This window comes from Eucalyptus grandis, chromosome 5 (genome assembly GCF_016545825.1).
Source record: "Eucalyptus grandis isolate ANBG69807.140 chromosome 5, ASM1654582v1, whole genome shotgun sequence".
Taxonomy (NCBI): domain Eukaryota; kingdom Viridiplantae; phylum Streptophyta; class Magnoliopsida; order Myrtales; family Myrtaceae; genus Eucalyptus; species Eucalyptus grandis.
The window spans coordinates 59,672,484-59,700,218 of NC_052616.1; the positions used below are offsets into that span (position 1 = coordinate 59,672,484).

The 27,735-nt window shown below is 42.0% G+C and overlaps 2 protein-coding genes across 2 annotated transcripts; both read right to left on the minus strand.

Annotated features, from left to right (window-relative positions):
* Positions 1 to 5,878: 5,878 nt before the first annotated feature.
* LOC104447537 (acyl-CoA--sterol O-acyltransferase 1) lies at positions 5,879 to 6,979 on the minus strand. The gene is made up of 2 exons (XM_039314004.1): positions 6,857 to 6,979; positions 5,879 to 6,760 (listed from the first exon to the last, which is right to left on the minus strand). The coding sequence occupies exons 1-2, from the start codon at positions 6,977 to 6,979 to the stop codon at positions 5,879 to 5,881; spliced, it is 1,005 nt and encodes a 334-aa protein (XP_039169938.1).
* Positions 6,980 to 21,431: 14,452 nt separating this feature from the next.
* Positions 21,432 to 22,654, minus strand: LOC104445641 (acyl-CoA--sterol O-acyltransferase 1). Its single transcript, XM_010059544.3, has one exon. It carries the CDS (start codon positions 22,583 to 22,585, stop codon positions 21,518 to 21,520), a length of 1,068 nt encoding a protein of 355 aa, XP_010057846.2. The 5' UTR covers positions 22,586 to 22,654; the 3' UTR covers positions 21,432 to 21,517.
* Positions 22,655 to 27,735: the final 5,081 nt, after the last annotated feature.

The window sequence follows — 27,735 nt, forward strand, 5'->3', positions numbered from 1 at the left end:
CAGGTGGCTTACCAGCCAGAACACGACAGTTCTGCTTCGGTTAAGTGGGGGGTCTCGGCGGTGGCGACAGGGTGTTGGTCGAGGACAGCCCTCCGCCAACAACAACCCCTACTCCACGACCTACCCTATCACGACAAGGAAGGTGGCGACGGCAACTGGGTCGAGCGGTCTCCAGCTAGGGCAAAATAGCGTCTCCACAGTCAGGCGGGGCATATCCCGACTTCCAAACAGATGATGATGCCCCTCCAATGGTCGACCGACCCTGCCGAGGTTCTAAATAGGAGGGTCAAAAACTGATTTTCGGTTCGGCATTCTAGCGAACAGGTGGTGGGCATTCATGAAAGCGGTGGCTTCTAGCTCGGTCAAGGCCCGAGCAAGAATCTGGAAGGCTAATAAGGCATGCCAAGACAACAGGAGATGCAGCAAGGACAGGTGGGGGGCTAGAGCTCGCTTGAAACGGTCGAGGAAGCTTCGACCAGCTCAATACCACACTACACACACTAGGCATTTGGCGAAATGCCTACTTAGGTTCCAGGGAGATGGTGGCAATCGGCGTTGCTCGGGTGGCTCACCAGCGGCAATAGAGCGTCCCGGGGGGTCTCCTTCTCAGATTCTTTCTCCAGCCCTATCCTCCCTATCTTTCTCTCGTTTCACTCTCTCTCGCTCTTGGTTCCCTCTACGGTCGTGCCTGTCCCCCTGCCTCCTCTCCGGTTGCTCTTTTCTCCTTTTTCTTCTCTACAGGTCCACACGAAAAGACCCTTGCAACAGCAGCTAGCCGGCTGAACTGCTCCTGACCCACGGATCGCACCAGCCAGACTACTCCTAACCCACAAATCGTGTCACCAACCTGACCCTCATGATCCTCTTGTCCCCCGCTATTGCTCTCTTCTTTTATGTTTCCGCAGGTTGCACGCGAAGGACGCCAAGGGGAGGAAGACAGCTAGGGGCCGGGCCCCACGTGAGTGAGAGAGAAAAAGGAGGGGCGGGTTGGGCCAAGGCCGGATTTGGCCCAACCCAGCCCCCTTATTGTGTTTTCTTTTCTTTTTTGTTTTTTTTTTGTTTTTTTTTTGTTTTGTTTTAAAATAAGTGTCAACAAGTTCTTTCTCTCTCCCATCATACTCACTTTAGGGCCTCTCTGTTCTAGAGGGATTTGGGAGACTGTTCTATTATAAGATAAGAGAAGTGAACAACATTTTAATCGGATTCGATCGGAGGAGAAAACAAGAGAGGGAACTCAAAGTTGTAGGCGACCCTCGACGGGTATCCTTGGGTGGATGGTCCAGTCAACATGCTCAGCGGCACTGACGACGAAGGCTAGCTCTCGTAGAGTGGCGACCTTAGATTGATTGCTATGTAATATATACCGAATAGATATGTCACACAATAAACATTCTTATCTCCCATTCCTTCTTTGGAAATTTAGGGTTTATACTTGTATTGCAGTAGCCAATAGCCAAGACCGATAAGTTGGTAATAGTGGCATTTCCCATGACCTTGTCCCTAGAAATAAAATTAAAGTTTAGGAACAAAATTACACATCAATAAAAAGATACATTACATCATGCAGAAACATTGAATTTTTACAAAATCCGCCCTTCAAATAACATGTACGAAAAATCCGGAGCAATTCAAGGTCCTATCGCTAGGGTATGTGAGATAAATCTCAAAGATGCTCCTACGCCCTTTCACAAACTCAACAACCGCAATGGTCTCCCTCCCTGCCTTCTCTGCTGCGTTGCACCGCAGGAGTGGCTGCAAAAACAGCCGAAACACCGTCCCACCATAAACCCCACCGTCAATACCCTCGAAACCTCTGCTGGCAGCCGTAGATGCCGCCACCGCCACGTCGTGTTATGCAATAGCGCCTTCCTTGCTGCAACCTCTGCTACCTTGGCAACCCCGTGGAGGAGGAAGTACTGTGCCACCACCCACGTGGGTTCCCATTCCTCCCAATGCGGTAGAGCATCAGCTCATGCATGAGGCCGACACCGCGAACATGAGGAGCACAGCGGGCAACGCAGCCCACCACCTCTTGACGAGGCAAACCAAGGCTGACTACACGGGGTCATACATGCTTGGGCACAAGATGCTCGACATGAGGTTCCGCTGCCGTCCCCAGAAGTCATGCAGCAACGTGACGAGGTACGGCTCATCGGCGTGGCGGCTCATCGAACGGTGGCTCCATCACCATGCTGATGAGCGGGCTAGTTAGTCGCAGCACTGGCCGACAAAGGTGAGATTGTTTGGTCAAATTAAGACATGATGCTATCAAAGGTGGAAGGGACAAATATAAAATATGATTAGTTAGGAGAAAGCATGGAAAGCATCCCAATCTTTTATTTACTAAAATAAAATACATACACACATAGAGATAAATACATATATATACACACACGTTTTGAACCAAGCCGCACGATACGGTGAGTCCATTTCACGGACCGTTTATAAAAGTTACCCATTCTAAACTCAAGCAAACCAAGAAGAAACTATATTATGCGCACTTCCGATCAACATCGTATATCACTATGTTCCAAGATATAATTGTTACATAAAACTTCATCTCTTGTTATAGAATCTAGGTTGGATTAACACCCCCAAAGACAGGGATCTGACCGAAAAGGTAGGATTAACACCCTAAAGACAAGGATCTAACCCTACAAGCGAGATTGAAACCTTAAGAAATGATTCTGTTGGGGTGTGGTTCATCATCCACATCGATAGGAAAACATGGGGCCATCTTGGTGGGGTTGCGGGGCAGTACGATGTGCTAATTATAGTGAAACACTGCAACTAGATGTAGCCCTTGTGTCCAATTTCTCCTTCTCACTTTTATTCACTATTTCATTGTAACTAAAAGCATAATCCTAACAATTCTGACCCCAAAGGTGGAATTAAAACCCTGATGACAGGGTTTAATACTCTTAAGGGAAATGTGGGTTTAAAACTTAGTATTTGATCAGATACTTTTGAGAAGCTGTCGCATAAAACTGATCGATTATACTAGAGAGGCTGAGAAATGGGGTATGGTCATTGTAGGTGAAAGGATCAGTGGCTGTGAAAGAAAAGAAGAGGGGGCAAGTGAGGAGCAAATCAATGTGATTTGATGCTTGTCTGATTTTAAAATTCTCAAGTGTGGAAGCATCCTCCATATAAAATTCCAAAGATAAGGAGTTAAGAGCTATATTTTTTAATAATTTGCCAACAAGAACCCATTTGCAATACACAAAAACAACATTTGCAATTCAACAACGTTTGATCCTACAAGACAACAAATGCATACCTGTTTTTGTTTCCTTCCTTTCCTCTCTACTTGTTTTCCGGTTCCTTTTCCTTTTGTTCCTCCCCCTGGTGTGTTTATTCCCCCCCCCCGGCATGGGCTTTTTTTCTTTTCTCTCACGCGGCCCAGCCCTCTTCTTCCCTCCAGCCTGGCCCGCCCCATTGTCTTCTCCCTCAGCCGCTTTCTGCACGGGGAACCGGTGAAGACGAAAGCAAAAAGCAGCCGTTCGCGGGTTGGGAAATGGCGAAGCCGAAAGCATGGGCAACCAGGGCAAAGGAGACAGCATCATCTCGTTGGGCAGGCGAGCGTGGGAATGTGGAAGAGAGGTCAGAGCCGGCTGGTAGAGTCCGCGGGTTGGGGGAAGCCGAGGGCACGCGCGCGCAAGCCGAACAATCGAGAAAGAGAGAGATCTCGAGAGGTGGGAGAGAAAGAAACACACCGAGGGGAGGAACAAAAGGAAAAGGAACCGGAAAACAAGTAGAGAGGAAAGGAAGGAAACAAAAACATGAGAGAAACAGAGAGCAAAAGGAGGGTTAACTCACCGAGGCCACCGCTGTCGACTCGTCTCCCGACCGCTGCAACCGCCGCTGACGCATCTCCGGGCCACCATCGCAAACGCATCTCCAAGCTACCATTCTCGTTGGAACTCATGTTGGCATTTCATCAAATACCTGGTGTGCATTTTGAGCTCGAGTTGGCCGGAGTTTGTTCCGTTCGTTTTGGGCGAGCTTCGGCCTCCATAGGACCCCCTTAGGTTCCTGTTTGTTGTTAGTTATTTGCTGGTCACTACCGCTGCCGCCTCGAAGCCCCATTGGATCGGAAGCCACTGGTTCACCCATGCCCTCTACCTATTCGCCATAATGCCTGAGTGGGCTCTCTCCCTCCGAGGCTCCTCTATGTGGAGCCCTAGGGCCCCTGACTACCGAAGGGATGCCGTTGCAGTTAGGGAAGCCGCGTCGTTCACCCCGCCTGGCCACGGCGGCGCCATCACCGGCGTGCGTCTTCTCGGCGACCCTGGTCACAACTACCCAGTCACGACCAAAGGGAGGCCTGTCAAGTGGGCCAGATCACAGATCTGACCCACTCGACTCCTATTTTTGCTTGGGCCCGAATCTCGGGCCTAAGTTGTGTTAAGTTAGGCCCAACCTAGGACGGTCGGGCCTAACTCGATCAGCCGGGCCCGGTTGAGTCGAACCCAGTCCAACTGGACCCGACCTGGCCGAGCAAAGAAAAAAATTAAAAAAAAATTAAAAAAATTAAAAATTAAAATATTTTAAAAAATTAATTAAAAATTTAAAAATATTTTTTAAAAATCGAAAATTAAGAAGTGTAGGGTTTGGTTATGAATTGCCACGTATTTTTTAGCGTAATTAGGCATTTATTTACTCATATATTGATTATATCATATGTCTAATTTGCATATTTAATTATGCTTAATTCACGTGTTTAATTTGACTGCAATTAGGATTTTGGTAGCTATGATCGTTATTTTAATGATTATGCACCTGCATGATCACCTCATATGTTAGTAGATATGTATAAAATTAATTCAAACTGCTTGCCAAAAAAAATTATTTTGTTAAAATGAACAAGATTAGGTACCGAAATGGCACTAATTAGTCAATTAGTGTAATTAAGTCTCTGACCCTAGATTCTCTGGTTACGTAGAAAGTGTGGCATACTCCCGTGCTTCACTTGGTTTCTAGCCATCTCAATAGGCTAGTGGTGATTCATTTTGTGCAAAATTCTAAAGAATATCCCAATGTCACGCGGGGTATGGGCTTGGGAGAGCCCACGCCTGATCATGGGCCTTAGGCCCGTCTTTTAGGCAATACCCCTAAACCTGTTCCCTCCCCCCGATGGTAGGTCATGACAACAGTGTCCAGAGCAATTTGGCTCAAACTATTGAACAAGACGACACCATTTGGAGTATTATCCTAACCCGGCATGCACTCCTCAATCTAGCCATACTAGAATCTTGCGCTGTCAAAGCAGAAGTGTGAATACTCACTTCAAGATCTCTTTGTGAGAGATCCTATCCTGGTCCGACGGTCACATTTGGTTTCATCTAGACTTACCGAGCCTAGCATACAAATAGAAGGCCTGGAGAATCTATTTTGCATGCCGGGCCAATCTGGCATGGAATGAACTTATAATCATGAAATCGATTTGATAATCTAATTATAAATTATTAGATCATAACCCTAGCCTAATATCTTTTGGGTGGAGCAGGTAAGAGACATTTTTTAATCTGATTCAATTGCAGGAGAAGACATGGGAGGAGACTCAGGAGTCTCAGATGACCACCAATAATGCGGTATAGAGGCATTTTATGACCTCATCCCTAGATGTGGATTCTATTAGTAAGTCAATTAGAAACGGCTGCATTTTTGGAAGTGGGATCGAATTGAATAAACTAAAAATCATAAGCGAAATCAAATATCGAATATGTTGAAGTATTACTCAACATCGCTTAGCAACGGATCATAAATACATTTTATATTAATATAGTCTCCTTCCACATATCAATTTAAATTTTTGGATTGGACTTTTTAATATGGTATCGAAATCAGTGCTATTTCTCTACTTATCAGAAGACGGCTAATCTGGATACAATGAGGAGAGACCACTTATAACGGTAAATGAGCTAAATCTCAATAAGCTCCAAGGACATTTCACAAACTCAATAACAGCAATGGTCTCCCTCCTCGCCTTAGCCACCGTGTCGTACCGCAGCAAGGGCGGCAGAAATAGCCAGAAGCCTGTCACCACCACGAACCCCACCGTCAACACCCTTGACACCTCTGCCGGCAGCCGCCACCTCATGCCATGCAGCGCCTTCTTGGCCGCGACCTCTGCTGCCACGGCGACCCCGTGGAGGAGGAAGAACCACGTGACCACCCATGTGGGCTCCTTTCTCCCGATATAGTAGAAAATCAGCTCGTGCATGAGGGCGGACACTGCGAACGTGGCGAGCACAGCGGGCAGAGCAGCCCACTGCCTTCCCACGAGGCGGCCCGAAGCCAACCGAATGGGTTCATAGACGCTCGGCCGCAGGATGCTCGTCGCCATGAGGTTCCATCGGCGGCCCCAGAAGTCCTGCAGCGATGTGGCGAGGTACGGCTCGTCGAACTGCGGCTCCACTGCCATGCCGATCAGCCGGGCAGCCGCTACACCAATTACCGCCAGAGCCACCTCGAGCACGATATACACGTGGACGGAGTACGCCAACATCATGACTTTCTCGTGCACATAATCATTCCGCCGGTAGAGCGGAAAGAGCGAAACCAGCAATAGACATTTCGCGACGTAGTTCGCCGGCGACTTCAGGCCCCCGCCACCGCCATTCTTGGAAGTTGGGCTCTCGGCGGAAGGGCTGATCTTGATCGGAAGCGACGCGGTCGTGACAAAAAGCTGAAGAGAAAGAGGGGACGATGTTGGCGGCGGCACTAAAGGGCCTTTGCCATAAGCGAGGAGGAGGAGCTTGAAGTTGGAGAGCCAGGCAATGGAGAAGGAGGTGAGACCGGCGAGGGAGAGGGTGGTGAGGCGGAGCGGGAGGAGGAGGAAGAGGAGGATCACCGGGAGGAAGAAGAAGAGCCTCTTCGGTCCAACGGGGAGGAGGATGGAGATATAGCGGCAGTAGATGAGGGCGGCGACGACGGAGATCCAGACGAAGACGAAGTTATGGAGCTCGGTCTCCATGGTTTCGGTGAGATCGTCTCGTCTTGCTTAGGTCTGATTTAGTTTTGATGAAGCTCTTTTTGTTTGATGGTCAAATGCTGTGTTTATTTCTAATTCGATTGGGTTAGTTTGGGCGATTTGGGACGCGTGAAGCAGCCTGGGACAAAAATATTTATATATTTAACATATATATTAAAATATGACTTGGCAGTTTGAGTAAGCCACACGATACGATACGGTGGCAGTCTCTTTTACAAACCATTTTAAAAATTACCCATCCTAAACTGAACCGAAAAAAAAAAAAATCAATATTGTCCCCACCTCGAGACATAAACATTATGTAAAAAATCCTCTCTAGCTAAAGGATTTAGGCGAGATTATCGCCCTGAAACAAGGATCCGAATTTAAAGGCGAGGTTAAAATCCTAAAGACAAGGAGCTGATCCTGAAGACAGAACTAACGTACTAAAGATGGATTGACGCTAAAATTGAGATTGACAATCCTAATGATAGATTTGACTTAAAGATGGGATTGAAACCCTAAAGACAAGGATCCAACCTTAAAGGCGGGATCAAAATTTAGTATTGAATTGGACTATGAAATTTAGACTTTGAGAATGTGTCGCATAAAACCGAATGAATTAGACTAGAGATGCTGCAAAATGTGGTACTATGGTCATTGGAGGTGAGAGGATCAACAGAGAAGCAAATCAATGTGATCTGATATTGTAGAGCTTCAAAAATGAGCCGTAACAGCACCCCCAATTCTCTCACTGCGGAAACATTATTAAATTGAAGACGAGCTAACCGCTGCCTTTTAACAACTCACCGACGAGAACCATTTGGAATAATACAAATCGACATGGTATGGTATAATTCTTCACAACGTTTGATTCTGCCAGATTACGTGTGAATACCATGTGGTGTAGAACGAGCTAGGGTTTGACTTTTCACATGTTATAGTATTAGATTAGTCAATAATCTAGCTTTCCCTTAGGATGTTTAGGTACAAGTTAAAGGCGCTAAATTATCGATCAAGGAAGTTGGTTGGATTGTTAGATTCTTCTTCCTAGATTAATAATGATCCAATCAAATTCCTTAATTGATGAATCAATGCCTTTACAAGTAATAGAACTGGATGCTTAGATTATCGTGTCATGTTAAAAAGTTGGGCTAAACCGGGTATTCCTATCCGATGTTTGGAGATTAGCCCACCTTCATGTTGCTTAAGACACTGCGCGTGCATGTGGAGAAAATATTGGCCACAGCTCTGACTCCAGCATGTCTTCCTCCGAGTCTATTAATCGGGCGACACGTGTCGCCCGGCAGCCACGCTGGAATCAGAGTAAATTTTGGAAAATTGATATATTAGTTTCTCTCTCTTGCTGGCCAACCAGTGCCAAGGTCAAATTTGAAAAAGCCAAGCGCGAAGCGCTCTCTCTCTCTCTACTGCACATGCTCTCTCCTATGCAATGCATTTATTACGGAAAACTTTTTTCTTTTCTTCTCAAGAAAGAGGGCAGTCGTTCTTTCTGTTGCAATAAGGCGAGCGATCGAACAAATAATATAGACAGAAAAAGAAAATAAATCGGACACCAGATTTACGTGGTTCGATCATAAAGACCTACGTCCACGGGGAGAGCAAAGCGGCGAATTTCACTATAGATCAAACGATACAAGGAGATTACACACTCGAGTCACTCAAACACTCTCTCGGTGTTTCCCAAACCCCAATTACACCCAATAACATACACAGTGTTTAGCCCCGAAATTCCTCAAGAAATAATCTCTCAATCTCACGAAGGAATTACACGCAAATCTTACCACAAGATTTAATTGGCTTTAACACTAAACCTTCTTGGATGTAATTCACAACAAAGAAAATCCCTCCCAAGCACTCAACAACGAGGCGGTGCTTCAAGACTAATTCTTCACGATCAACGGCTGAACACCAAGCACTCACGCGGCGCTTCAAAACAATTTGTGATCCACACCTATCACCCATGGCCTTAAGTCTATATATAAGTAAAACCCTTATTCTTTTGCCAACTTCTCATAGGATTTTGTTTCCTATCCAAAATATATCTTTGTATATTTTAAACAAAAATCCAAGTCCTAGTCAAAGTTAGACTTTCCTATTTTAACAGCGGACTCTCCAACGCAGATTCAAATTCGGGAAGTTGATCTTCGGATCTTCGAGCAGTTGATCTTCGGATCTTCTTTGCTCGATTTCGAACATCCACAACATATCCAATTCGGAATATTCGTAATTTTGCATTGGGCTTAAACTCAAGACATATTTTAACAATCTCCACCTTGGCTCAACGTTTGAGCTAAGTCGCAATCGCTTCGTAAAATTCAAACTCTGCTGCTACTTTCCCTTAGCTCCCGATGGGCTCAACCGCCACAGATATTATGCAAGTCCAAGCCTTGCTTGAACTTCGCCATAACCGAGAACCTCATCGAATACCAACTCCACATGCACCTTTAACCGCTCCACAAGGATTTTCGACATAACCTCCTTAACCGCAGATAAAGCAAAACCATTGTTGCATCCATATCTCATCGAGATCGAATACATACCTTGTTAATTTCAGCGATTCAGCAACCATTGGCTCTATAGGCTCCACCTCGCTATGAGCACCATCTGTGTCGATTACTTTGCTAGTACTCGTACTCGTTACCTCAGGAGTTTTTGGTCGCAACTCCACCTCAAGCTGAACACCGTTCAGATCCGTTTGAACACTGCTATAATCACTCCTAGCCAGAAGTACTGGAGACTCGTCAAAAGTAACTTATCTGCTGTTAACATGTGAATTTATATCTAGGCACCACAACCGATCACCTCGCTCACCTTGTGCATAGCCATGAAATATGCACCTTGCCCTCCCATCGAGCTTACCATCACTTACTCGAAAATAACACGGGCAACCAAACATTCTAAGAATAGAATAATCAGCAACGTTACCTGACCACACTTCTTTAGGAGTCCGCCATTCAATAGCAGTTGATGGGGATCTATTCACCAGGTAGCTTACCGTACTTAGCACATCAACTAGGAATCTCCTAGCCATACCAGCACTAGAGATTATTTTACGGGCCATCTCTAGTAATGTTCTGCTCATCAATTCTGCAAATTGTTGTAATTTACTAGCACTAGTGCAATGTTTCATTGTGCTCTCTTTCATGCAGAATTTATTTGTCAGCTCCGAGCAGAACTCCATGCTATTGTCAGTCTGCACATGCTTGATCGACTTACTAGTCTCCATCTCGATCAAAGCTCTTGACTGCAAGATCCTGACATCAGCATCAAACTTGTGCCTTGGCACAAACACCCAGGTCTTCCTCGAGTAGTCAATAGACTCTCGAACAGATGCATCCGACGTCTCCGCAGCGAAATTTATCACTGTCTCACCTTGAAGTTTATACAGGCCATCGTGCTTGATTCCTTTCATTATCACCAGGCACCTCGAACAACCTTCGAACTCCACCTTTTGAAGTATACCGCAACCAGCTGAATCTATGGCACCTAAGGAAATTAAGTTATTTTTCAATTCTGGAACATGCCTCACTCCAGTCAATGTCCTCACGATACCATCATGCATTCTGATTTTAACATCACCAATACCCACAACATCGCACTCAGCATTGTTCCCTAACTGAACTTTACCACTACCCGTGCACTGATAAGTGATAAACCAATTTCTATTTGGTGTGACATGAAAAGAACAACCAGAATCCATAACCCATCCATCAAGTGATGAATCATTAGTGACAAGACAAGACATAATCGGCATTATCTCGGTTGCAACATTATCTCAGAATCAACCATAATTCCCTTACCCTTTTCGTTCTTCAACTTAAGGCAATCCCTTCTAAGATGTCCCCTCTTGCCACAGCTCCAACGACAACATTAGTAGTCCTAGATTGGCTACGTCTGTTCATATTAGTACTACCATTACCCATACGTGTTACGCGATCTTCCTCTATTTTCACCTACTAGAGCAAGATGCGGATTCGCGATTCTCTTTCTACGAATGTCCTCGCTAAGAATCAAATCTCGAACCCCATCAAACGTCAAACTTGTTGACCCGGAGGAATTACTAACAGCAAAAGAATTGGTAGTATTCCAACTATCAGGCAATGAGGATAATAGAATCAAAACACATACCTCATCTTCAAAATCAATCTCAACTAAACTCAATTGACTAACAATCACATTGAATTCATTGATATGATATGCAACTGACGCACCTTCTTTCATCTTCAAGTTAAACAGACGTCGCATCAAACGGACCTTGTTGATCGCGAGGGCTTCTCGTACATATCCGATGGGGCTTGCATCAAATCAGGTGGGTCTTTTCCTTCAGATGTTAAACGCGACGTTACGAGCCAACGTCGCCGAATAACACCCATAGCTCGTCTATCCAGCAAATCCCAATCGCTTGCTTCACCGTCGCTGGTTTCTCCCCATACAAGGGCAAGTGCAGTTTCATCTGATAAAGATAATCTTCAATCTGCATCTTCCAGAAACTAAAATCCTTCCCATCAAATCTGTCGATTCTCACTTTTACTTCTTCTGTCGCCATCGATTCACTTCAACTCAGCCAAACCTGGCTCTGATACCACTTGTTGCGATAAGGCGAGCGATCGAACAATAATATAGACAGAAAAAAAAAATCGGACACCAGATTTACGTGGTTCAGTCGTAAAGACCTACGTCCACGGGGAGAGCAGCAGCGAATTTCACTATAGATCAAACGATACAAGGAGATTACACACTCGAGTCACTCAAACACTCTCTCGGTGTTTCCCAAGCCCCAATTACACCCAATAACACACACAGTGTTTAGCCTCGAAATTCCTCAAGAAATAATCTCTCAATCTCACGAAGGAATTACACGCAAATCTTACCACAAGATTTAATTGGCTTTAACACTAAACCTTCTTGGATGTAATTCACGACAAAGAAAATCCCTCACAAGCACTCAACAACGAGGCGGTGCTTCAAGACCAATTCTTCACGATCAACGGCGGAACACCAAGCACTCACGCGGCGCTTCAAAACAATTTGTGATCCACACCTATCACCCATGGCCTTAAGTCTATATATAAGTAAAACCCTTATTCTTTTGCCAACTTCTCATAGGATTTTGTTTCCTATCCAAAACATATCTTTGTATATTTTAAACAAAAATCCAAGTCCTAGTCAAAGTGGGACTTTCCTATTTTAACGCGACTCTCCAACGCAGATTCAAATTCGGGAAGTTGATCTTCGAATCTTCTTTGCTCGATTTCGAACATCCACAACATATCCAATTCGGAATATTCGTAATTTTGCATTGGGCTTAAACTCAAGACATATTTTAACACTTTCCATTTCTTTCTCCACACGAAGGTTCCGAAATTTTGAATCCCAAATTCTTCCTCTGCGCTCGTTGTTGCTTCGGCGTTTGTCAAGCGGCCATTCTCCCGCTGTCTCCGATAAAGCACAAAGCACATAACGGCCACCCCTGCTCCGGCGCTCACTCGCTTCTGTCTTTGTGCTCGTTGCTGCTCCGGCCAAGGAGGAGGAGATCCAAAAGATCGGGAAGCTCAACTCGGCGCTGGAGGAGCGAGTGAAGTCACCATGCGTAGAAAACCAGATTTGGAGGACCTCGCCCTGGCCAACAAGGCCACCGCCAACGCCCTCTGCACCAACCTCAAGCAGGTCTTAGTGTGGGTCAGCAAGGATGACCACCCTCGCGGCGGGGCCTCTTTGGATGATGATGTGGACGATGTTGCGTTGTGTTGCAGGAGCAATTACGAAGTCAGGGAGGAGAGCGGGAGGTGGGCAGGAGGGAGGCGTAGGTTGATAAGAGAGGGAGGGCGATGACGACGTCGTCCTAGAAGTGCAGGAAGGAGGAGGCGAGCGTCCTGTTGTTGCTGTGCAGGCACTTGTGTTTGTGCGCGGTGTGTGGGTCTTCCCTCTGTTTTATTAGTGGAATTGTATCATGATCGCCATTCCTTTTTTCATTTCTTGGTCAGATGGTCATACCCATTTTGCGAAGCAATAAAGTTGGAAGTCATAAGAGAATTTAGGGCGCGTTTGGCAACGATTCTTCCCGAAACTAATTCGACAAGAAATGATTATTTTTTATTCTTCCGAAACCGATTACGAGTAAAAGAACGTGTTTGGTAATTGTCTAAAATTTTTTATTTTGGAATAAAATTGCGTTTGATAACGTGTTCATTGATTATGTTCCAAATTATTTTTTTATTTTTAAATAATTTTTTATACTTTTTTTCATTTTCTTTTACCTTTTTTTCCTTTTCTTTTTCATTTTTTCTTTTCTTTTTTTCCTTTTTCTCCTATTTTTCTTCTTCTTCTTGTGGCCGGTCGCCGACCGCGACCTCACTCCCACGTCGCCGCCCTCGGCGAGGCCGGCCCTCGTCAACCGAGCCTCGCCGCGGCACTGGCGAGGCCGAGCGCGCCGGTGGACAGGCGAGCCTCGCCGGGCTGGCGAGGCCCGCCCGGCCACCGGTCGCTAGGCGAGCCCCGGCCGGTGGCTAGGCGGGCCTCGCCTCGCCGGTGGACAGGCGGGCCTCACCTAGCCCGGCGAGGCTCGCCGGGTGGCCCGGCCGGGCGAGCCTCCCGGCTCGCCGGGACCGACTAAGCCGGGCGGCGGCGGCGGTGGTGGGCGGCGGACGGCGAGTAGTGGCGAGCGACGATCGCGGGATGACGGAAGGAAAGAAGAAGAGTTTTATTGTGTTGATTCTTTTTTTGATTCTCGGACGCAGAATCAACTTTTTTTTTATTCTCAAATCTACTCCAAAACGATTCTCGGAACAAATTTATTCCCGGAACAAAATTTTTACCAAACGCGATTCTCGTCCCAAACCGATGCAGGGAACAAAAATCGGGAATCGATCCACTGTTTTGCATGTTGCCAAACAGAGCCTTAAATGCTCAACTCGCGGACTTGAAGACGACTGGAAAGAACTCACACATGTCGATGACACCACCCAATTCCTTTTTTCCACCGTGCGAAAACTTGACATTAAAACCAATGAAAGAGATTAAACAAAAAGGACAGCTAACTCGAACCTTAATCGACAATTTCAAGTTTTCACTTTCAAGTGTCCATCTCTTTGGCATCCCCATCGTTATTGTTCTAAGTCGAGCATCATCAAACGAGATAGTTGATCAAAACGAGCTATAGGACCCTTTTGGGTGCCACTGGCTCAGCCATTGTTCGTTTTCTACGTTGGCATACATGCATGAGGCACGCAGGTAGGCGAGTAGTGAAGAACGGGACAACTCCGACAAGTTCGAAAGGAAGAAAATTTCATTATATCACTGCAGCAAACAAGGTGGAAAAAAAAAGTACGAGAGTACCTACGGTGATTGCCCTAGGCGATCAAGAAGCACAAATATACAAGAACCATGCTACGCTCCTTGAACTGGGAAAAACGAAAAACTTAGAGACGCTGCCTTACGGCGACAAACCTCAACAGTCGCAAACTCTAGACATCTTTCTATCTTATTTCCTACATTTTAACTCAGCTCCTGGTTCTAAACTTGGAATCATTGATTGGGATGCCCTCGCGAGCCGCCCTTTCTCCGCCGGACTCGTCAGTGGTGCTCAGTCCGCCCTTGCGGCCCATCTCTTGGTACCCTTCTTCCCTTATCTGTTGTTTCCTCGTATCCCCTCCTCTGTGCCTCCCTTCTTGCCCTATGTGCTGCACCACATCCGCCTTGTCCTCCAAGAAGGCCTCACCGTGGGGGCGGTCGTCCTTGCTGACCTACACCAGGACCTACTCGAGGTTGGTGCGGAGGGCGTTGGCAGTGGCTTGGGCGAGGTCCTCCAAATCTGGTTTTCCACGCATGGTGACTTCACCCGCTCCTCCAACACCGAGTTGAGCTTCCCGATCTTCTGGATCTCCTCCTCCTTGGCCGGAGCAGCAACGAGCACAAAGATAGAAAAGCAAGTGAGCGCCGGAGTAGGGGCGGCTATTATGTGCTTCGTCGAAGACAGCGGGAGAACGGCCGCTTGACAAATGCCGGAGCAACAACGAGCGCGGAGGGAGAATTTGGGATTCAAAATTTCGGAACCTTCGTGTGGAGAAAGAAATGGAGAGAACGACTGCCCTCTTTCTTGAGAAGGAAAGAAAAAAGTTTTATGTGATAAATGCATTGCAGAGGAGAGAGAGCGTGTGCAGTAGAGAGAGAGCGCTTCACGCTTGGCTTTTTCAAATTCAACCGAGGGGATGGGCCAGCAAGAGAGAGAAGCTAATATATCAATTTTCCAAAATTTACTCTGATTCCAGCGTGGCTGCCGGGCGAGACGTGTCGCCCGGTGAATGGACCCGGAGGAAGACACGTTGGAGTCAGAGCTGCAGCCAATATTTTCTCGTGCATGTGCGCTTTTCGACATGCATGTGGGGATGCAAAGCCAAAACGAGATCATCGTAGTTTCTTGATCTGTCTGAGCTGTCAAATAGAGTTTCCCACGTGCATATGCGCTTTTTTTTTTGCCGTTTTCTTTATCAGCCTGTGATGCTTCCTTGCAAAAGCCTACTTGGCTGCTTGTGCTAACTGTTTGTGGTTCAGAAATTGTGTATGGCCACTAGACTATGTGTTTAATTTCAAAAAGTGTTATTTTGCCTAGCGAAAAAATGAAAAAGAAGACTTGTGACAACATTCGAGTTAGAGAAAAACGTAGAGAGAGTTAAAATTAAAATTTTCCAGTGATTAATCATGTGGGCAAATTTAGATCATTTACAAGGTTTGTTGTGTCCAAATGTGGCATATTTTTTAATGAATGGTGTTGGGACGTGCTGCAGAATCTTCATTGGGGAGATTACCAAAAGATTACCAAAGTTCAAGTTCATAAATATATTTAATTAGACTCATTTTCGCTTAAAAAATTAAATTGATGAGTTATTAATCAATTAGCATATGTATCAACTGCTCCACATTATAACGAATCTTTGATACAATTTACGCACATGTACTTCAACAATAGCCCCTCAAAAGTGAACTTTAGTGTCAGGCGTGCTTCTTTTAGTTAGGTATCCATTTGCATCATCATATCAAGACCAGGTCAGTACACCATAATGTCCACCTCCATGAGTATTCTCTTTTCAAGAGGCCAAACGTGAAGGCGATTTCTACTCAATAGTTGCACCAACCGTGAGATATTTTATCAAATACAGATCTCTATTTAGGGGTCCACCTGCTTCAATATCACTTGTTGGGACACTTGACAAAATCAATAGCTTCATCTGGGGAGATTATTTTAAGAGAGTCTACTCTCAAACCTATCAACATATCCATATTCACTTAAACACTTGAGACAGTAGTTATTGTGGCTTGTAGACTACTGAGGCCACAAACCAGTGGAGGAAAATAAGAAAAAAAAAGGACAAAAAAAAAGACAAATCACAAAAATTAATATATATCCATGTCAGGGCCACCATACTACATAGAATAGTTGGTGTTCACATCTTTTGGCCAAAATTGACCGAATGAACTACATTGAAAAAATGTTAAAAGGTTTAGATTTAAATTGCAAAATTGAACCAACAAGTAGTTGGTCTAGTGGTAGCAAGCTGGACCTCAGGTGGACTTTACTTGCCAAAGGCAAGGGCTCCAAAACTCGGAGAAACCCTTGTTGGGAGGGGAGAAACCTTCACTACTCTAATCCCCGAGTCCGGATTAGTCAAGGCTTCGGTACCGGATACCGAGCAAGTTACACCACCCACCCAAAAAAAAATTGCAAAATTGAAAGGTTTAGGAATTGATATATGAATAATAAGTTCATGACTATTCGGTGATTTTTCCTGCGAATTAGTGGATTTGTTTGTGAAGCAAGGGAGATGAGGAAAATGCGCGATAATATGGAAAATAAATAGGAGTTTATAATCATTGTGAGAAGAAAGGAGAAGGGAAAATTAACTTTTTCTTCCTCTCTTAATCTTTTCCCCTCTCTAGACAAAGCATTGGACTCCAAATTTGGAGTAAATATAACGAGTTTTTTTCAAAGGAAGATCTAAATATCCTAACTTTTCATTGAACGTTTGATGCCTAGAAGGTATCACCTGTAGGTAGATCGCGAGTTCGTATAAGTGCAATTCTCTTTGATTTTGTTTGGCGATATTTGTATTAATATATGCCATATTGTTCATCTATGGGTATCGAGTGCATATGTGAGCGAAGTGAAAGAAAAAAAAAATCTCACTATAGATGTCAAGAGTTAAAAGAAGCAATTGATAAAACATAGTTTGTCCATAATTCATTTAGCTTAAAAATTTTGAGTGACCGTGGGTCCACCTAGTGGACTCCCTCATTTTGAATGTATTGAATTTTTGCAAAAACTTCCCAATAATTTTATTATTCATTTGTTGATTGGTGGGCGCCTAATACATATTAGCGTCCCAAACTCAACAAGGAATCTTATTTGCTATCACAGTTCAGTCTAAGAGATGAGCATGAGTGAAAGGCATGTTTGCACCAATCAGCACTAATTGGAGATTTGGGTTGAGACTTGTTAGGCTATATTTGGTTTGTTTTTGGGGAAATGCAAAGCACTTAAAGGCTCTATTTATTTAACAAAAATGAATGATTTGAAAAATATTTTCCTAAAAAATTATCATTATATTCCTTAAAATAATTAGCCAGTACAAAATATTTTCATTATCGATAACAATATATTCTAAATATTTTCTTGAATGATATCAATAATTTCATAATTTAATTTTTATAAGTGATATAAATAATTATTTTTTAGGAAATTTTTTTCCAAATTATTCATTTTTAGCAAAACAAACAAAGTCTAAGATAATGGAGATTTTTAAATGCAAATTGTGTTTGTCCAATTGTAATTTGAAAGTGCAGTAAAGCCACTTTGGGTTAAATAATTTTTGGAAAAATTCATCTTGCGACCCAAGTCTTTGCAAAGCTTCCCTAACATGGGGTTTGAATGGGTCTTATATTCATATATTCTCTCTCAACCAAGTGGCTGAAACTTTTAGGTTGGACATACTAATTTGATATCAAACACGAAAATTACCAAAAAATTCCTAAACTTATTGCAATTATATTAGTTCAATCACAAATGTTCTCAGTTTCTATTATATATATGTCAATTCAGTCCATCTGGCCAATTTTGACAAGATGTCATTGATATTAATGTCGGCCGTCCTACATAGCACAAATAGTGTTGATGTGGACAATTTTAAAAATAATTTAATATTTATTTAAATTATTTTTATTTATTTATTCTTTTTTCTTTTCTCTCTTTCTTTTTTTTTCCGTTTGCTTCTTCCTCTAGTCGTTTGTTGAACCTTGGTGATTGACCAAAGGTGAGAGCCAAAGAGGTCGACCTTCCCAACCTCTAGCGAAGCTCGCCCCCATTGACCTCTAGCTAGGCCAGCCTTCACCTTTGGTCAGTTACCAAGTTCCAACGACTTGTGAGAGGGGAAGGTAAAGAAAGAGAAAAAAAAAAAAAAAAAAGGGGAGGGGGAGAAAAAGAAATAAAAATATATCATTAAAAATTGTTCACATTAATGCTTACTGCGCCATATAGGACGGACAATGTTCATGTCAGCGATTTTTAACTAAAATTAACTGGATGAACTAAATTGACTTAAATGTAAAATATTTAGAACTCAATTAGAAAAAGAAAATATGTTTAGGATTGAATTGTTGCAATTATAATAAATTTATGACTTTTTAGATAATGTTTCTAATATGAAACTATAAGGATATGAGTTTAAATCTCTTCAAGATCATATTTGCCTCCTCTATTATACATTTTCACACTATAGTTTTAGACTATTAGTCCACCACCACCATTTAAAAATTTGGTTTGCAATCAATATTTTGGGTTAATATCTTGAAAAACCCCAAATTGGTTCACTTGTAACAAATTTATCACAAACTAATTTCTTTACCACCAAAAACCCCAAACTAGTACACCTTTGATAAATTTACCTTAAACTAGTACAATTGTGACAAATTTACCCTATGTTAATTTCCGTTAAATTTTATTGTTAAATTACTAAATTAAATGACACATGACACATTGATTGGTATAACATTTTGCGATTTTACTCTCCATTTGTCATATTTGTACAATTTTTGTGATTTTATGTGATATTAATCCAATTCAACAGAGAGTATATTTGTGACAAATATACCAGTTTAAGATTTTTGACGGTTGAATAAATTAGTTTGAAATAAATTTATTATGATTATACTAGTTTGGGGTTTTTTTTATGGTCAGTTTGGGTAAATTTGTCACAAATTACCAATTTGGAGATTTTCATGGTCAAAAAATTAGTTAGGGTAAATTTATTGTATGTATACCTGAGATTTTTAAATGTATTAACCCCTATGTTTTTTAGACAAAAATTCCCCTGCTGTTGTGGCGAAAAGTTGCACGTCTCGAGGGCCAACAAACTTGACCGGCAAACCTAGTCGGAGAAGATCGGCAAGCCAGTGAGCTTTGGGGGTGAACAGCAAAATGTACCTAAATTGGGAAAATAAATCCAAGGGTCGACGACAAAATGTACATAAACTTATTTTATAAACAACAACATCGATCTACTATATAGTGTGGGATGAACTCTACGTAAGACAACGTTGAAAGAGGTTCTGACGCATATAAAACAATTTGGCACACACGAGACGCGATGCGGAAAGATCTCTTAGATTGTATTCTTGAAAACAAGGTGAATTCAAAATTGGGTTTGACCCAAAAATAAAAGATGAAAAAGTACCTAAATAAATAGAGATGGCAAACACAAAGTGCATGGAAAAATTTCCCAATTAATCCTAAACCTATTGTATGGAAGTCAATTCGATCCTAGATTTTTTAATTTTACCAATTTGATTATAAAATTTTGCTCAAAATTTTAATATAGTCCTTCTAGTCAATTTTCTTTTGAAATTGCTAATATGGCGATCCAATCACCACTGGCTATCTTACACGGCACACCGCCACTCAACAATTCCAACCAAAATTGATTGGAAGTACTACATTGAAATTTTGCATAAAATTTTAGGATTAAATTAAAAAATGAAAATGAAAAAAGTTCAGAAATATTATTAAAAAATTGCAAAAGTTGTCAACTTGACACTGCCCTTGCCATGTTGGACATTCGCCCTCCACATTAGCAATTTTCAACCATAACTAACTTAATTGGCCAAATTGAGATGTTTGTAACTAAATTGGCATTTGTATAGTAGGTTTATGAATTTTTCTTAATTATCCTCACAACACTATGTATGAGTGAATTTATATGATTTTCTGTCGTGGGTGAATTTATACTATGTAGGCAAATAATGCTTATTGATGCAAGCTTGTGCTTTTGTCATGATATTGTTATTGATATAATGTGAGAAGTTCGTTATATTCATGATGCCATTAGGAGATGTTAAGAGTCATTCTATGGATTATAACTATATTTCATGAATAAAAACACGATTGAGCGATTTCAAGAGGATTTTGAAATGACCTTGATGATGCGATGTACCAAATGATTATTTACACGGTAAGTGTAATGATAAAATTGCACATCACAATGTTATATTATGACGATTTGCATGTAAAGGATGCCATATGATGGAGACCTTTACTAAGGTCTATATGCCAGAGAGTGAACTTTCTTATATTAATATGTGAATAAGATTTTGGGAAAAGACGAATGTTCTTACCATCTATGGCGGGTTTCTAAAGAGTTGAGAGAATAGAGAATCCTATGTGTCATATATGAAATGATATGGCTTGTGTAGTTTGTGATTTGATATTATAAAATAGCCATCGTCATGCAGTTACTCTTAGGTAGAGTGAATGGATCTCTAACTTTAGACAAAGAGATTTCATTTACTAAGCTCAGGTTCACTCCAAAATCATTTTTTAGATTGGTCGAGTTCGGAGTTTAGGAGCATTCAGTTTAGTGCTTCTGAAGTTCTTCGATCAAGAGCGTGCAACAAAAATAGCCATGTTTTTTTGTGTGCTTGATGTTTTGATTACGTATAGTGAAAAAAAAAAAAAAAGTCAACAACTTAGGCTCAATTATTTATTCTTTCGAGATTCATATTGTATGAAAAATTCAAGTCGTGACAGGTATTTTGTCTCCCACTCCATTTCAAAAGTGCATCACACACATAATGTAAAAGGCTTCACATATGAGAAAATTATAGGATTGTATTCGTGGCCAAATTGTATGGCTTTTATACTTTGACAGCGGCTGCCACTAGCCAAGACCAATAATTTGGTATATTGGCATTTTCAATGACCTTATGCCTAGAGATCTCGGGGTCCAATTTCCCTAATTAAAAATAGAAGCTTTGAACTTTGTGACAACCTAGGTGTGTGGATTCTATTAGTAAATCAATTCAAAAGGACCAAACTTTTCGATTTCAGACAAATAGGATTAATTAACTAAAGTCTATGAGCGAAATTCAAGATTGAATAGAAAGATGCAAGAATTATTTTTTTGCTCCATAAGGGAATTTTACAAATTTTTTGTAGCCAAAGAACGACTAATCTTTAATAAAATATGGAGCAATTCAAGGACCACTTACTACCTCAAATGAGATGAATCTCAAGATGCTCCAAAGCCCTTTCCCAAACTCAATAACCGCAATGATCTCCCTCCGCGCCTTCGCCACCGCATCGCACCGCAGGAGCGGCGGCAGGAACAGCCAGAACCCCGTCACGACCACGAACCCCACCGTCAACAGCCTCGACGCCTCCGCCGGCAGCTGCCACCTCGTGCCTCGCAGCACCTTCTTCGCTGCGACCTCCGCCGCCACGGCGACCCCGTGGAGGAGGAAGAACCACGTGACCACCCATGCGGGCTCCTTCCTCCCGATGTAGTAGAAGATCAGCTCGTGCATGAGGGCGGAGACCGCGAACGTGGCGAGCATGGCGGGCAGCGGGGCCCATCGCCTCCCGACGAGGCGGCCCGAGGCCGACCGGACGGGGTCGTACACGCTCGGCCGCAGGATGCTCGTCACCATGAGGTTCCACCGCCGCCCCCAAAAGTCCTGCAGCGACGTGGAAAGGTACGGCTCGTCGAACTGCGGCTCGACCGCCGCGCCGATGAGCCGGCCAGCCGCCGCGCCGACGGCTGCCAGAGCCACCTCGAGCCCGATGTACATGTGGATGGAGTACGCCATCATCATGACCTTCTCGTGCACATAGTCACTCCGCTGATAGAGCGGGAACAGCACAGCCACGAACAGACATTTCGTGACGTAGTTCGCCGGCGACTTGAGGCCGTCGCCGCCGCCGTTCTTGCCACCCGCGCTCCCTGTGGAAGGGCCGATCTTGATCGGAAGAGACGCGACGGCGACAAAAAGCGGTAGAGAGAGAGGCGGCGCTAAGGGGCCTTTGCCACAAGCGAGGAGGAGGAGCTTGAAGTTGGAGAGCCAGGCGACGAAGAAGGCGGTGAGGCCGCCGAGCGAGATGGTGGTGAGACGGAGAGGGAGGAGGAGGAAGAGGAGGATCACGGGGAGGAAGAGGAGGAGCCGCCTGGGTCCGGCGGCGACGAGCTTGGCGACGTGGCGGCAGTAGACGAGGGCGGCGACGACGGAGGTCCAGACGAAGACGAGGTTCTGGAGCTCGGTCGCCATGGCTTGTGTAGATCTGCTCTTAGATTTGATCGAGCTCTATGTTACAAGGTTAAAGCTGTCTTTATTTTTAATAAATTTGATGGAAAGTTAGAGGGGAAAAAAGGCATCTGTTGGAATAATTGCTTTGCTTTTTACTAAAAAAAATTTGAAGGGGAATAAAGTGAAGCGGTCAAAGGTGGTGGGCCTTAGGAGAAAATGTGTGAAAAGCATCCAACCATCTTTTCTATGCCAAACCGTGCAAGATATGCGCGTCATAGAGCATCGACCGTTTAGTCAAATAAACAAATAAATATATGTGTACGTATGTGTGTGAGGCAAAGAATAGAATGGACGGTATCAATTGAATCAACGCTTGAGGTGAGCATAAAAAAACACACTGAAAATATAATAATTTTTATAGGGCACGCATTTCGATACTAATATTTTTCGAGAGACCACCTTCAACGCTACCACCTTCGGTGCTACCTTTGGAGAAGAAACCGATCGCATAAATGCTATTGGTCAATTTAAGTGACCAGAAATCCGACATTGTATTTTTATAATTAACACTTCGACATGACTTACCGGCAAAGAGTCACGTCAAACCTAAAAAATTCCATGTTGGAGTTAATTTTTTTTGTCTACGTCGAACATCAAATATTTCCCTTTTCATTTTTTCAATTTGCTGGGGATTAGAAAAGCAAGAGTTGGCGATGGTGATTGGATAAATTAAAAAGTTATAAATCATATTAAATAAATTGAAATCTTAAGAATAATATTATATATTAAATCAAAATTCATAGATTATTTGTGTAATTAACTAGGTACTAAGAAAGTATAAGAATCTGAATGGACTTTCTTTTTTTTCTTTTCTTTTTAACTCAAACTTGGAAAGTCCGCCTCGTCAACTCTGGCTCCTGTCAAACCTCTGTTATGAAGACAGTTTCCAGGTCTTGCACGGCTGCTGCCGCTGCAAGAAACCTACAAAACCGGAAACCATTCACACGGCAGTTGCTGTCAGCAAAATTGAAAAAAATTAAAGTTAGACGGAATCGAAGTTGGACCTTTCTTCCTCCTTCATAACCCTTTTGCGTTTGGCGTACCTTTATTCAGAGCCGCGTGTAAACTGGGAATTGGTACCAAATCTTGATGGACAAATTGTATATAAATTCACTTTGCCAACCGTGGCATCAATCTCCATACAAGGACATCAGAGTGATACAGAGAAAGCGCAGGGTGAAATCGGCATGTGATGAGGCTGAAAAGGGTATAAACATAAACAAATCGGACACACATACGCAGCAAATTAGGGTTATAAAGACTAAATGTAAAGTAGCTATATATCGAGAATGTTTCAGAGGCTAATAAGTCTATAAATAATAGAGATGAGGATTAGGGTTTTACTTTTCAACTTATTTGGCAAATTCCGATCAATATCGTCATTAAGTGAATTAAACTCTTTCGCAACCGATAAATAATTAAAATAAAATATCTCAAGTGCATAACCAATGCAAGTAATTTTATTATATTATTAGGTTAAAGGGTGAGCGTCATGATAATTGCATCCGAGGTTCAGGTCAAGCATAAAGTAGGGTTTCAATAAGTATTCAAAGTGGATAGGTCGATCTAAAGAAAGTGTCAACCACTAATGAATAGACTTTTTTTAATCAATAAGGGTTGGTTTATTTCGACAAAAATGAATACTTTAAAAAATATTTCTTAAAAAGTGATCAATTGTATCATTTAAAATAAGTAAACAAAAGGAAATTTTTTTCATTAACGACAATAATTTATATCTAAATATGTTCGCACACCTTGAAGACATTTTTCATTTGTTTATTTTTGCAAATGATATCAATGGCCATTTTTAGAAAAATATTTTTCAAATCAATCATTTTTCGCAAAATAAACAGATCCTTATAAAAACGAGACACCCTAGTGTTGCTTGGTGGCAGTTGCTCCCTTTTCTTGTGAACCGACCATTCATTAGACCGAAACTTAAAAGTATTTTCAAATTGTCCGAAAAATTTTAAATCTTTTATATGTCGAATCAATTTAGTCATAAATTTTTTTTTAATTTAGTCAATTCAGTCTTAAATCTTTTAATAATTTGTTAATTTAGTTGTTTTGATAAATTTTAGTTAAAAATCGAGGACGTGACAGCCTAACAAAAACAATATTTGCAATTTCTTTATAATTTTTCTAAAATCAATGACGTGGACAGTCGAATGTCCTATGTGGCACAAGCCTCGTCTCATGACTCATTATAGCCATCACTAAGGTCCCAGCGACCCTTGTCAGACCTCTAGAAGAGAAGATCAATAGAAAAACATTTTTAAAAATTTATAAAAAGTTTGAAAATTTTAGAAGTTTTGTAAAAATTGTCAGTGTTAGCATCGTCTATATTACATAAAATGGTGGGTATCCATATTATTAATTTTCTATCAAAATTGGTTATAAGGATTAAATTGATAAATTATCAAAATATTTAAAATTTGAATGATCAGTTTCAAATATTTTGGATTAAATTGATGTGTAAGACTTTTTGGATGGTTATCATGGTGGACTTCAAAGAACTATTTGCATCATTGAGTATTAACTCTTCATCCACTGATTCTGACCTGTGACACTTCAAACTAAGAAAATGAATGATTGGATGTTCACCAGCTACTCAATTTATCTTCCCTAGGTATTCAATGAACTAACCATGCAACCACCAAGTTTGTCTTGACTGGGTTTGTTTACAGTTTCATATTTTCATATTTATTTCAATTCCTTTTTCCAACCTCTTTTCAAGTCCGACTTCCTTGATTTTGACTAATCGAGCCTGCCACATCGCTTGAAGTTTCTCGAAAAACCATAAAAAAAAAAGAAAAAAGAAAGAAAGGGACATAATTATCGAATCAGTCCTAAATTCATCTTAAATTTATCAAATGGACATCATTGCATTTATTAATTTTTTCATTATATACATGTAATTTTGAACTTTTAGGCGAAAGTTTAGTGCTACCAACTAATGGCTCTTGGAAATCGCTGATGGTGTGTCGAATTTCGACGGCAATGGATAGGAAAAAGTTCATTGGAATTTCGCTTCTTTTATTAGATATATGTTGCCTTTCTTTAGTTTCATATTTATTGTAAAGCAATGATGACTCAAAAATAGGCAGACAAAAATGTGTGCCCGAAAAATAGAAAAAAGTTTATTAAGGGAGGATAATATGGAATTTGTGGAAGTTGCGCGGACCCTTTTGAATTACCTTTTTGATTTATTAGTGATAAAACCTTATTATTAACTCTTACAACATGCAGGCATCGGTTTAATTTGAAGTTATTAAACTGATGTGAAGTTTCATAAATAAATAAATAAAATGCCTCAACAGGCCAACCTCATATATCACCAAAAATAAAAATAAAAAATAGTTCTAAATTTCTGTAAATTTTTGTTGTACAGAAGAAAGGTAGATGACGATTCCTAGATGCCATTGGATGCTCTCTGTTCCGTCTGATCATGGAAATGGATGCAGGTTAGGGTTTGGCCGGCAACCATGCGTTAAACGAATTAGGGTTATAAAGACTAAATGTCAAGTCGCTATATATCGAGAAAGTTCCGGAGACTAATGAGTCTATAAAGAAGTAGAGATGAGGATTAGGGTTTTACTTTGCAACTTATTTGACTTATTCCAATCAATAACGGTATCAAGTGAATTAATCTCTTTTGCAAGCAATAAATAATTAAAATAAAATATGTCAAGTGCATAACCAAACGCAAGTAATTTTATCATATTATTAGGGAAAGGGTGAGGGTCATGATAATTGCACCGGAGGATAGAGTCAAGCATAAAGTAGGGTTTCAATAAGCATTCGACCGTATGATTAGGAATTGATTCGATTTGATGGTTTTGTGGAATGAACTGGCGAGTACTGCTCGACAAAAACATTGGTCTTTTTTTTTTTTTTTTGAGCAAAAAAAAAAAAACATTGGTCTTTCAAAACGTGCAAGATCGTCCAAATTTCGTGGCACTCCAAGCTGGACTCTACTTTATATTTCGTGCACTCGTTGACTATAGTGCTCGTGAGCGTACCATTCATTGGACCGAAAGTTATATCATTTTCAAACGATCCAGAAAATGTTAAGCCTATTATACGTTAACCCAATTTAGTTTTAAATTTTTTTTAAATTTAATCAATTTATTTCTAAATCTTTTCCATAACCTTTGCCAAACCTCCGCCAGACCTTCATGGAAGAAGATCAATAAAATTAAAATAAAAACAGACAAAAAATAAGAAGCTTATTACAAATTTTAAAAATTTTGAAAATTTTGTAAAAACTATCAATGCCAACCGGCTATTCCACATAGGACGGCGATCTTCATGTTATCAATTTTCTATCAAAATTAGCCATTAAGGTCAAATTAACAAATCATCCAAAGATTTATGATTCAATTAATCAATTTTAAAAATCTTTAACTAAATTGACCACCTTATGATATGTGAGGGACTTTTTGGATAATTATTTCAATAGATTTTAAAGTTTAAACAACCATCGCATCATTGACTCTTCATCCACTGATCATGACTCGTGCCACTTCAAACTTAGAAAGCAACGATTAGACATTCACGTGCTACATGATGTATCATTCATAGATACTTAGGCTCTGTTTGTTTGTATTTTTTTTTTTTCTGTTTTTAAACACTTTTTCTGTTTTTTTTTTCTTCCTAAAACAAAAAGGCAATGCGTTTGGGTGCGTTTTGTTCATTTTTTGTTCTTTTGTTCACGTAAACAAAAAAAAAAATAAATAAGAAACACATCTAAGAAACACTTTCTATTTTCTTCTTCTTTTTTTCTTTCGCCGGTCGCCGCCTCGGCTATGGCCGGCGACCGGCCGACGAGGGCCTGCGGCCTCGCCCGGCCACGGCGAGGCTCACCGGCCCCCTCACTTGTCCCCCGGCGAGGCCGAGGCTCGCCGTAGCTGGGCGAGCTCGAGCTCGCCCAGCCAAGGCGAGGCCAACCTCGCGCCGGCCTGGGCGAGCTCGATCTTACCCAGATCCGGCGAGGCGAGCTCGCCCGGTGGTCGGCGAGGCTCGGCCTCGCCGGATCTGGGGGCGAGCCTGGCGTTGCTTGCGGTGGCCGGCGAGGCCACGCCTCGCCGGCCGCCGGGCGAGGCCGCCGC